This window comes from Clytia hemisphaerica, unplaced genomic scaffold (assembly GCF_902728285.1).
Source record: "Clytia hemisphaerica strain Z4C2 unplaced genomic scaffold, Clytia hemisphaerica genome assembly, whole genome shotgun sequence".
Lineage (NCBI taxonomy): Eukaryota > Metazoa > Cnidaria > Hydrozoa > Leptothecata > Clytiidae > Clytia > Clytia hemisphaerica.
Genome location: NW_027104107.1, coordinates 689,134 through 701,690, shown reverse-complemented (window position 1 = coordinate 701,690; position 12,557 = coordinate 689,134). Strand labels below are relative to the sequence as shown.

General features: G+C 34.8%; 3 protein-coding genes and 1 pseudogene across 3 annotated transcripts; 2 read left to right on the top strand and 2 right to left on the bottom strand.

Annotated features, from left to right (window-relative positions):
- Window positions 1-822: 822 nt before the first annotated feature.
- Window positions 823-11,916, bottom strand: LOC136813276 (cyclin-dependent kinase-like 1). The gene is made up of 10 exons (XM_067069787.1): window positions 11,533-11,916; window positions 10,929-11,123; window positions 10,623-10,713; window positions 10,050-10,140; window positions 9,681-9,793; window positions 9,072-9,208; window positions 3,718-4,352; window positions 3,161-3,423; window positions 2,762-2,877; window positions 823-2,174 (listed from the first exon to the last, which is right to left on the bottom strand). The coding sequence occupies exons 1-10, from the start codon at window positions 11,698-11,700 to the stop codon at window positions 2,124-2,126; spliced, it is 1,860 nt and encodes a 619-aa protein (XP_066925888.1). The 5' UTR covers window positions 11,701-11,916; the 3' UTR covers window positions 823-2,123.
- LOC136813277 (uncharacterized) lies at window positions 5,286-7,023 on the top strand. Its single transcript, XM_067069788.1, has 2 exons — window positions 5,286-5,461; window positions 5,782-7,023. Exons 1-2 carry the CDS (start codon window positions 5,448-5,450, stop codon window positions 6,491-6,493), a joined length of 726 nt encoding a protein of 241 aa, XP_066925889.1. The 5' UTR covers window positions 5,286-5,447; the 3' UTR covers window positions 6,494-7,023.
- LOC136813278 (uncharacterized) lies at window positions 7,085-8,133 on the bottom strand. The gene has a single exon (XM_067069789.1). It carries the CDS (start codon window positions 8,052-8,054, stop codon window positions 7,155-7,157), a length of 900 nt encoding a protein of 299 aa, XP_066925890.1. The 5' UTR covers window positions 8,055-8,133; the 3' UTR covers window positions 7,085-7,154.
- On the top strand, window positions 8,248-9,055 carry LOC136813233 (solute carrier family 22 member 3-like; annotated as a pseudogene).
- Window positions 11,917-12,557: the final 641 nt, after the last annotated feature.

Sequence of the window (12,557 nt, the reverse complement as noted above, 5' to 3'; positions counted from 1 at the left end):
AATTTGTACCCTAATCCGCGAAATTAAATCCCCGCGAAAAATCAGGAAATCCCTCATCCGCACATACACACACAAGTGTAACAGAGGAAAATTGCACCAAGTGTGCACTCTCTGCAACACATCAGGGGGGGGGGGCTCATATGGTCCGACTCACGGCATGTGCCGCCCTTAAGGATAGGTTTTTTGAGATCCTCAAAATGCACTACAAGGGTCTTCTTTTGTCTGGATACACGGATACACTATAAGGATGTTTTTGGGGACTGCTGAGTTTCAAGCCTGACAATAAAAATCTGATGTATCTTTATAGTTTTAACTCGCACCCATTTTGATTTGCTTTGTACATTGTGTCGACATAACAGGCTTATTTTTGGGTGGCTTCAGGAAAATAAGATATAAAATCAAACAATACTGTAAGGAAACTTTCGGTAAAATGCACTGTAAAAGTACCTTTTCACTTCAAGAGATGTACTGCAAGGCTCCGATTTTGAAAGTTAAATTTTCGGCGGCACATGCGGTCGTTTAGGAATTGTATGCCCCTCCCCCGGTAACACATTAAATGAGTTAGAAAATTATGCTAATTAAAATGACCTATAGATTCAAATAAATCATATTGTTCGCAGTACAAAGATTCCTGGCTGGATCTTTTCGGAGTACAATCTTTTCCCACCGGGGATGAAATTTTAGCCAAATTATAGTTATAATTACCTATAACTCCCATATCATGTGTGGGTTAATTTTAGTCTAACTCCAAATGAATGACGTCCTGGGAATAAATTTCGAAAGACAATCTAAACACCAAAATGGTTCTGAAAAAAATAAAGGCTTTTTTACACAAAAATTATAATAACTAGAATGCAAATTAAAATACCACTCGAACCTTTATAAAAATGTTAAAATGCAGAAAAAATAATGTAAAATAGTTTAAGCAGAATAATATTATGAACAAGCTAGCATCATGGGAAATAACAATGAACAATCTTTATACACTATATACAAAATTAGAGGAATGATAAACAGTTCTCAAGAAAGTCTTGGTGCAAAACCAAATAGTATATAATGGAGCTGACTAACAGATTGTGGGGTATAAAAAGATAGCCTTTTCACAAGATTTAGTTTACAAGAAGACTTAAAATTTCAGACCTATCCAATTGAGAATTTATCATCATTCAGCTAATTTATCTCTCATTTCGATAAACAAATACAGTATGACATTTTATAAACACTCAGCAACATTGATCTTGCAAAAGCACCAACTATATGTTTAGTCCAGCTAGAGAAGCAATACTGTGAAATAAAAAAATATATAGTTCCATACTTTAAATTTTTCTAAGAGAAATTCTTATACAAGGCTTATGTAATAAGATATTATGCTGCGGTAAACCAGGGAACATGGTTTCAACATTAACAACTCTAAATGCGGCTTTTCAATTTTCAATTTAGTCAAAATATACGTCCTATTTATAGTGCAAAGCTAATATAGCTTGAAGTTTCGAAGGTAGTTAAAGAGAAGTTGGACTTGACAACAAATGATTATGATATAACAAGTAACTACCAGTCAATAGAAAGGTATTAGCATATAATTGACGAAGTGGTGCCCTTTAATTAACCACAAATTAATTTGAAATTGTTCTATAGAACTTCTAGATGAGTAATTATATCATACCTTTATAGAACTGAGCATTTAGTTCTTGAAGGCTATAACTCTAAGAGAAAACGCCATTGACAAAATTTAGATTAATTTAAAAATTACTTATCATTTTTATGTACAATTGGAATACATATTTGTAGGGACAAAAAAATACAAAATAATTCTCAATATGTAAACTATAAGCATTTATAGTAAAATTGTTGAACACCCAATCAAGTATGATCTTCTAAATCGAACAAATTTGAACAGTTCCTTTAGGCCAGTTTAAGCTTTTAAACTCTGCTTAATCATATAATCAGATTTACCTTAGCTCTCACATAACATTTAAACCCAAAAAGTCAGACATTCCATTGTTCCTTTGGAAGGTTACCAAGTAAAGGGTTCATTTGTGATGTGAAATATTTGGGCTATTTGAATTTCAAAGGAACATTTCTAGATTGGTATTAGAATAAGTAACTATCAAGTATACGGACCATCAAACAGCTGGCAAGTTATTGTCACGACTCGATTTCCTTGTAGTTGTTGGCTAAAAAAAAGAAGGGAGAAATAAATTTGGGTATGAAAACTAAGGACGAACAATTAGTAGTTCGTACTTTTTTAAGACTCTGAATCATGTCCTAGGTTTAAGAAGGAAAAAACGTCATGTTGTTGAGGTTAATTATGAATTTGCGTCATTCACTTTGTTTCAAAACATTCTTTTCTAGCAACGCCACGAGTTTCATGATTTTCTTTGATTGAAACTCCAAATCTTTGTATCACAATTTTGTAACACTGTAGTGTAAAAAGGTTTATGTTAACATATTCTTCCAGAAAACGAGACCTAGGAACAATTTAAGAATGTGGATGATAAAAAGATCGAAAAGTTTATAAAAAACGATTAACATTAGAAGGAAGGGATTTGTAATCTTTCACTGATCTAATCACAATCGTGTTGATCTAAAATTCCCTTTAAACTAATCATTATGTTAACATTATGTTAAACTGTAAATCAAGCCCTGTGTGATCACTAAGTAAGCCCTGTCTAATCACTAGCCCTGTGTCATAAAATAGCTCCATGAAGGTTTGAATGTTATAAATTTTTAAGTTGGAGTTTCAGTGTATTCTTTAACAAACCTCTTTACTGGGCGAAAAATGCATACTAAAGGGATCGATGTTTTGAATGTGTGGTATGGTTGGAGCGACCGTCAATTTACGACTTCCTCTGGTCGGACTTGTTTTGTTCGTTTTACCTAAGAATGAAAATCAAGTAAAAAGTATACAGTAAAAGAATTTCGTCATGATTTTAGAAATTAAGGATAAAAAAGTTTGCATTACCAATTTTTTCCGATTTATCTTTTTTTGTTTAGCCATTTTGCCAAAAATTATAATGAAATCTCCTCATTAGCGTGATTTCGACGTACAAATAGGTCTATAACAGACACCGAATCAACTTTAGGAATCCGAAATACCGGATAGATTTTGCAAGATTACCGCCACCCCCAAGTTTTGGAAAAAGAAGATATCACCACTCACATTCTTGTTGTTTGACGATGGGTAAAACTAATCCGGAAACTTTGGGCAACCCAATCTCTCCTCCTTTCTTCTTACTGCACTTGTTCAAGATTTCTTCACTCGACTTGTCTGTGAATAAGGTGGCTTTTTCTGCAACCGGATATAAAGGTACAGTGGGCTCGTGTTCAATATGTTTGCTACTGAGTGAGCTCTTCTTTGAACCACCACCATGACTGGTTCCTCCGCCACCTTTCTTAAGTTTGATGACGTCATGGCCACGTGCCCTGGAAATTATATTACATAAATTTCAAATCTCTACAGCATCGTTTGACTTTGAGTAGATTTCTTAATTTATATACATTTGACTGTTTACATTACACCAAATTACATCAGATTTTTTAATTCAATAATCGAATAGTACATCCGACAATTGAACCACTTTAATTTTCCTTGCTGCTACGATGTCACAATGCAGTAAAATAGCTTTTCACTTAGCAAAACTATCAGAATTCGAGAAAAGTTAAATGATTAGAAACATTTTATTTAGAAAGTTTAATGAAAAAAAAAACATGGCCTACCGATTAATATTGACAGAACTGCAAATTTCCGGGAGGTTTTTCCCAGGTTGGTTAATGGAGACATCAAGAATGGTTCGACTGGCTCCTTTCACTTCCGGTGAACTCCCTTCAGACTTCCGTAGTTGAGATCTACTCATATCCTTTAAAACTTTATCCGATTCTGAATTCCGTTTCAAACCGTTCGAAATGTTCTTCGAGTGTTTTAGATTTAATTCATTGTTATTTTCGATGTCGTTCGCTTTACGCGGACTAGGCGTCTTTTTCGAAGCGGTTTTCAAGCTTGTAGTCACTAAGACAGGACAATGCTGAGAAGGCGTAGTCTTATCTTTTGTGGTGTTTTCACTTTTCAGATTCTTATCATTTTGATGATTTTGTATGGCTTTGAGTTTGACGTTTTTATTGTTCGTATTATTAGTGCCAGGTGAGTGCTTATCTCGCTGCGATTGAGCGTTCGAATGTCGCCTTTGTTTCTGTGCAGCCAAGGATTTGAGAAATGGATTTGAAGAGCTCTCTCGTTGAATTCTCTCTTTTAAAATCACCAGGAATTTGGTAGCGAAATCGTTTTCTTGGTAATAAGCGTGCTTCATCATTTCGGTGCAAGATAACCTCTTTTGAACTTCCAAACACAACGATTCCTGAAATACAAATAGTAAGAAGATTTAAGAGGGAAATACCGTAAAATATTATTTTTCAACGCGTTTGGATGAACGAGCAAAGAATTATTATCTTGAATTTGAAGATACTATGTAGTCAAGGGGTTAAGTGATAAATATTATGAGGTTTTTTTAATTCATTTGATCTTAATTTGAGGCAAATTAAGGAAGGGCAGGAAGGGGAGAAACCTGAAAGAAGATCTTATGAAAGAAAGACAAAAAGTCACGAAAATCGATCAATTAAATAAAGTTCATGTCACTTAAAATTTTAGATGCATAATTCAGGTAGTCTATCCGACTGTCAGGACAGACAAAAATAAACTGTTTTTATTCTTTTGAATCGACTGATCAATGTTGCACATGTTAGTAATTTCCCACAACGTAAGCACCACATTCTGAAACGAGGAGATCTGGCATCTGGTGAGCAAAAAATAGCAAGACTCGTCGAGTACTTTTGCAAATGGCACCATTATATATAGAATGATTTATTCTCTGCAAGTTCTGCAGTTCGCATAAAATGAACTTTTTGTCAGACTATAAATTGAGGTTCAAAATACAAAATGGCGGAAATAAGCATTGAAGAAACACCTGCGAACAAGAAAGAACTTTCTGTTGAATGATTACTCAAAATTGTTGGAGAGCATGGGAGATTTCAATTCGCTCTGGAATTGGTTTTCTTCATGGTGGGAGCATTGGTCATGGGATGGGTGTCCGATAACTACGGTCGCAAAAAGACACTTTTTATTTCTTATTTTTCCATCATGTTAGCAAGCAGTATAGCATCGTTTATTGGTAATGTCTACGTGTTTATTCTGTTTCGATTCGTAGGTTGGGTTCTTCATCCCTGGCCTTATTATGATAGCGAGCTTAAGCAAAGAGTACGGGAGTGCTCTGGAACGGCGTTGTTATGGTAACAACGCTTCCGCTCGCTCTCTCATGCGGGGATTCCCTGGATATTTTGCCGTCAACGATGATTCGAGAACTTCAAAACAGCAAAATCACGTACTAGAGAAGACACCAAATTCTTGTTGAAAATTTGTTAAAAAATCTGTTGAAAATCTCTAAAAATCCTGCAAAATGTCAGTTAAAAGGTAAGTTTTATGAAGCTTTACTACATAATCCTCTCTTTTACACATTGCTTTGTGTTTATTTTGCTTTTATTTCGAAAGTGGGCTATTTTTTACACAGGTTGAGGGATACACATGTTTGTTTTGAACTTTTCTTCTTAAAACTCAAAAAATCTTTACAATTTGGTGCAAATAAAGACTATAATACATCTATAATCGACTTTTGATCAGTCTGCCTTTGATCTGGGGAGGGTTTTATAAGATTCAATAGGTTTTGAATTTGTTTACACACAGTTTCTTGATTTTCCAAATGAAAAATAAATTTTTCTCTTTTTCTCTTACAGTTCACCACTGATTTGGACTAACGAGAAGGAAATCATGTTATTGAGAGAAGTTCTTGTATCGCAACCCCATCAATTCAAAGAAAAGACCCCTAAACGAGGGGAAAAGTGGCAGCAAATTGCAGACAACTTAAACAAATCAGACCAATTTAATAACAAAGCATCAACCAGAGCAGTTCGTGAGAAGACCAATGCACTCATTCACGCTTTCCGTCAAACTCAACGTGCTGAACTTGCTGCCACAGGTATCAGCCCTGACCCTACAGAAAAAGAAGTCCTATGCGAAGAGATTTGTCTTCAAATTGATGAATTTACTCGAATTCTCGCTGAAAGCGGAAAAGCTGCAAAAGATGTCGAGAAAGACAAGTTACTTGGAGAAGACATTCGTCAGAAGGCTATGGAATCTCAGAGCCAGACCCTCAAACGAAAAAGTGAGTCATCAGACGAGGAGGTTTTAAAAAAGAGAAGATCATCAGGGAGTGATGCTGTCTGTTTCTTAAGAGAGAAATCTGAAGCTGATGTAAAAATGCGAGAAAAAGAACTTGAGGTACAAAACCAAAGACTTCAATTAGAAGCTACTAAAATTCAAAACGATCAAAATAATTTTATTAACATGTTTGCACTGATGTCAAATCAGATGCAACAGAATCAACAGATGACACTCAACATCATCGAAAGACTTACAAATTCAGATAAAGGTGAGAATGGCCAATGAACTTGACTTAACTGGACTCGAAAATGTTGATTTTGTTTACAATTGTTGACATTTTTGTTGGGAAAAACTCACGAAATATGAAAGACTTCTGATTATTTTGATTTTGTTTACAATCGTTGACATTTTTGTTGGAAAAAACTCACGAAATATGAAAGACTTCTGATTATTTTGATTTTGTTTACAATCGTTGACATTTTTTTGGAAAAAACTCACAAAATATGAAAGACTTCTGATTATTTTGATTTTGTTTACAATCTTTGACATTTTTGTTGGAAATTGAAATATGAAAGACTATACTTGGACATTTTACATGAAACTGTGAGTTGTTTTATTTTTGTTTATGAAAAAAGAAAACTTTGTATATACTACCAGCTCCGAAATCTATTTTTTAGATTTTTTTACAAACCTTTGAAAGGCTATTTTGTTATTTATTTACACTTTGAAATTAATTTATGTTTTACCTGAAGTCATGATTCAGATATCAAGACTTATTTTGTATATTTTTTACAGACATCAAAAGTACAGTTTACTATTTACATGTTGAAACTTTTCATATTTACACTTAAATTATAATGTTTTTTGTTACTTTACCAAAGTCATGATTTAAAAGATCAAATCTTCCAGTTTACTCAAAATTTTATTTGATTTTGTCTCTGATAATTTAAGCAAAATAGCTTTCGACTGTGGGTGGTAAAACATCAAAATATTTTGAGGTATTGTTTGGATAAAAGCAACTTCTTGCATTGTGTAGCAAAGCACAAACAATGTACATTTTTCCAATTGGACTCAGGCCAATCTTGAGGTTTTTCTTGAAATCCATAAATTTGAAATAATTGATAATGTCATTAAACACCCATTCAACTGAAATCCTGCAAGTGCTCATTGATGTGTTGAAAGCTTTCTGGTTATTATTTAATCGAGCTCCTTGGAAAGGTGAAATTAAGTGGGCCCTAATAGGATAAGCAGGATCACCATAGATACAAAGGGGGTTGCCTGCAGCATCATTTGAAAAATTCTGTAGATCTTGTAAAAGTCCAGAGGCGTTTAATAGGGCACAGTCATGTCTTCTTCCTTCCATGGGACCATAAAGGTTAGCTATCAGTCCATTAGGAGCCACTACACTTTGAAATTTGAGAGCATGAACTCTTTTATGTCCATTGTAAACGATTCTTTGATGCTCTCCTGGTCTACAGATAGGACGAACTGTTCCATCCACAAAGCCCCAGCAATTTTCAAGGGCTGCTCCTTTTGCATGGATAGCATCTGCATACTCTTGAAGCTTGACTGGACTTAGCCAGGGTTGATTTATTGGGTTAAGGTCGGTTAGTTTGTTACCAAACTGGCTGTAAACATGCTCAACAATGTAATTTGTTATCATGCAAATTTCAGGTACAGGTCTACCAAAACGTGGGATCATATCACCATATCTGCATGGGTAGGCAAATCTTCTCAGGAACATGCAAAATGCTTCTAATCCTGGACAAATTGTTCTGTTTTTACATCTAACAGTGTCTGGAATGTTCAATACATTTCTCAATAAGATAACATCATTTCTGTACATTCTGAATTCAGCCCAGCATTCTGCTTCAGACACAACCAACAAATCGAAAGGGTTGTAAATCCAAAATGGAAAGTCAGGATTTTTGCTTGTATAAAGGTCAAATAGAATCAGGAATTCTTCGTCAGAAATAAGATTCTGACTGTAAGCTAAGAGCAACAACTCTCTTGTTTCGCGAAAAGACGCCATATTTGTTATGATTTTTGGCGCGCGTTACAGATTAATTTGCTTAATGAATTTTGCTCTAAATGCGTCGACGTCGACGTCAACATCAAATTTACCCGTCCTAGAACGCTCCGTCCTCTTTGCTTAAGCTCGCTGATGACCATCACAGACGACGACCCCTTGCTGGCATCATTCTATGGACAGGATTCACATCAGCTTTATGTATACTTCCGCTGATTGCTTACTATGTACCCAGATCGCTGATGGAAGACTTTAAACGTGGTATGTTCAGCTCCTTATTTTGTTTTGATGTTGTTTTGGAAATTATTCCCAGAATCGATCCGTTGGTTAAGATTGAAGAATAGAATGGAAGAAGCTCTTCAAGTGTTTGAGAGAATAGCAAAATGGAACGGGAAGGAAATGGACGAGAATGTTACTATAGCTCCTTTGCAACAAGATACGACTTCCCATAATAAACCAATCCAATAGAGTTGTTCAAAAGGAGCGAAACCAGGAGGAAGATTTTACCAATGGGTGTGATTTGGATGACTAACGGTATGGTTTATTAGGGAATTTCATTAGGTGTTGGTGATCTTGGTGGATCTATGTATCTCAGCTTTGCTTTGGGGAGTTTTGTTGAATTACCTGCTTCACTACTGGCCGTGTACTTTCAAAATAAGACAGGACGGCAGAAAACTGCCATGGTGGCTGTTTTCTTAGCAGGTGGTTTAACACTCGCAGTTGCATTCATCCCTTTGAGCTACAGTGTTATTCGGACGACATTCGGAATGATTGGTAAGATGCTCATATCGCTCAGTTTCCAAGTAACTTACGTTTGAAAGACGACCCACTTACCGTGATTAAGTTACTCAAATTGGTTGACAAATTTCCGAATTTCTTGCCAACTTTTTCCAAACGTATATTTGGTAATTTCATTCCAGTGAATAAGGGGTTCCTGTGAAATACATCTTTATGTCTCTGACACAGGTTTCCTGTAGATAAAAATTCTTTCATTTAGAAAACTGGCCTCGATAACAATCTTAAGTTTTCCTAGTATACCGACATTTGTTATGAAATATTCCAGTGGCTTGGTGGCGAGCAGCTAATTTAATGCCAATAACAAGGGGTGCCAAAAAGCGCATCTGATTGCTATTTTCGGCAAATCTCTGCTTTTTAGACCCTAGAATTATTATAAGATTTTAGCCAAAACTAGGAAAAATTTCAAAAAGTTTCCGTGTTGAAGACATTTTCCTTATTTTTGGGCGCCAAAATACAAATTTTAGAAAGATGCCCCCTCAGTTTACACAAGAATGGGTTGATCCATCGCACTACTAAAATATTCGATTCTTTTTCCGATGAAATGTCCGTAAAAAGCAAAATTTCAAGACGAATACTTAAACTGGATAGATTTTGCGTGAACTGATGAGTCATGTTAAATTTTGAAGAAAACAGCTTGTATCTTACCAAGAGCCTTGGTGATGTGAAAAAGTTGGTCGATATCAGAGTCTCCAGGGAATAATGGATCACCAGTTATCATTTCAAATAACAAACAACCAACCGCCCAAATATCAACAGCCCTGGAAAAATAGTAAAATGGTTTCATTACAAATAAACACGTCCTTTCTTGCCTAAAGATCCCGCGGATAAACTTTACTTAGACATATTGGTATATCTTTTTGGTTTTCTTTGTTAGTGGCATTAGATGAACTAAGAAGGGTGTTTTTAAAAAAATTGGTTTTTAGAAAAGGTTCATTAGTTAAAGCTGTCATTCATATTTCATGTAAAAAAACGACGATATTCAGTCACGTGTTGAAATACAAAATTTTCTCTCACTTTCCATAATTGACATCTCCCACGAGCAATTCAGGAGCACGATACCATCTAGTTGCGACATAATCTGTAAACACCTCCCCAGGCCCTGTGGCTAAAACAAGTAAGCAATATAAATTATTCATAACAAAGTTATCATTGCCATGTCACAAACATATCTAAGAAGAAAAATCGATACTTTTCACATGTTCGGACAAATAACGGTTCGTGTAAAGAATAAGCGGGTTTTTATGTAATCAAGACAAATCGAAGGAGACGGTATAAACCAAAGTTGACATGTAGCCAAAATTGTCTTCCACTTTGCTCAGAGACGGTAAGATCGCAAAAATACCGCCGTCTGTTTAGGTGGGCAAAGGTGATATAGAGCCGTACATCAACAATAGAATTTATTTTGTGTCGACTTCACTTGCAATCGCCCTCGACCCCCTAGACACAAACTCTTGCAACTGAATGGCAATAGCTGTGATATCTCTTCGGGGCTAAGGTTAAATGTTTAAATAGAAAAAAACTATCAAATTATTTTTGACTAAAGTGCATAAATCAAATACAACACTTTATAGCTTTGCCCTAATATACCTAATGTTCTAGCGAATCCAAAGTCGCATAATTTGACGACACCACTCTTTGAAATCAAAATATTTTCCGGCTTCACGTCACGGTGAATTACCTAGGACGAGAAAAAAAGATTAAAAATGAAAAACCCATGTTTGATTACCAAAGGTAAAAACAGGTATATTAATTAGCCTGAACTATAAAATCACCGGAAATAAGATAAAAATAGGCTTTGGTGGTATATTAGCTTACAAAAAGGTGATTCTAAAAGACTTAAAAGCAATTCTCTTTGTCAACTTTTGCACTTAAAAGAAAATAGGTTAATCTCACATTATGGCTGTGACAAAACTCTAGTCCTCTCAGAACTTGAAAAGAGATGGACTTCACTTCACCATCCGGTAAACCATCAGGGAATCTCTCCAAATCGTCCAAGATGGTTCGATCAACAAATTCAAACACAAGAAATAGTTTCTTCTTCCTTCGAAACACTTCTAGAAGATTGACAAGATTCTCGTGCCGGAGCGTCTAAAATGGTTAAAGCGTTGGTTCTGGTTATAACATCTAGTAAGCTGGATACAGATACGCAGAAACATTTTATGTGTGAATAAATAATGGGCAAAGGCCTTCCAAATAGGATTTTTCCCATTTTTGTTGTTGGTTTATAAAAGTTGGCCTTTCAATAGTTGAAGGATCGCCACTATAAATAATTTCCTCTTCCTTGTGTTCTACATTATCAGAACACACTATCAGAAATATTTCTTATATCAGAAAATCATCAGAAAATCGTCAGAAAACAATAGAGCTTTCCCAGTATTTCCCAACAAGGGCAAATTTCTGTAGGACGTCTAGAAGAATGTAGAAAATTGGATTAAGGGTATTTATTTGCGTTTAAAACATAAAAACGAGTAATGAAAATGAAATGAAAGAATAATACCTTTAGCATTTTGATTTCTCTTAGAGCGATCTTTTTGACCATTTTATCATCTTCAGACTCCAAGAACTTTTTGATAGCCACAACCTGATCTGTTTCTTTATGCTTACATTTCAACACCATTCCGTATGAGCCTTCTCCAACTAGGCCCATATTTTCGTAACGCTCCATATTGTTTAAATCTATAATTTCTAACTTTCAATCTTTTTTCATCACCCACAAGGTATCTCGAACATTTTGATGGTAGATTCTTCCCTTTGGTAAAACTAAGATTATGACATGATTTAATATCGCGTTCTTCAACACTGATAATATGACGAAATTCGATTTCTATTTTGTCACATTCTGACAGTCCAAAAAGAAGGCGAAAATATTATTTTTGTTACTTTTGCTGAAAATGAAAACGTGAAAAATTAAACATCGATTAAGGACATGTTTTTTAATTCTTACCAAAATCTGCCAAAATGGACATTTTGGGAAAAAACCTTATACGGCTTTTGTATCCAGTTGTATTTTATAATCTTATAATAGTGGTTATCTTAAAATAGTCAAAGAACAACATACTGAAAAATCTAGCTCCAATTCTAATTCTACTTAAAGTTATCCTATTTCAAAGTGCGGCTAAAAAATGAGCTAAAACTTAGCATTTTAGCATGAGCAAAAAATTAGCATTGAACTTCAACTCTACATAACTCTATCAGTTCTAATGCTATGCAGCTGAAATTTTGCCGGGACATCCATACACCTTTTATAAATAATTTCCCGTATGGATTAGCATCTAAAATGGTTGTAGGGCCTAATTGTGAGCAGATAATTAGCACTGGTTGTTGCTTTTTGAAAACCTCTCACTATGCTAAAAATAACTGCAGTATGGCTTTTAATTTTGATCAATTATGTTTATTCAACCCTTAATTGTTGATAAAAAGCTTAATTTCGAGCAAGAATTTAGCTTAAGTCGATTTTCGAATTCTGGAAACTATGATATCTTATTTTAGTCATTAAATTTGGAAACATTTTATAATTTCTTA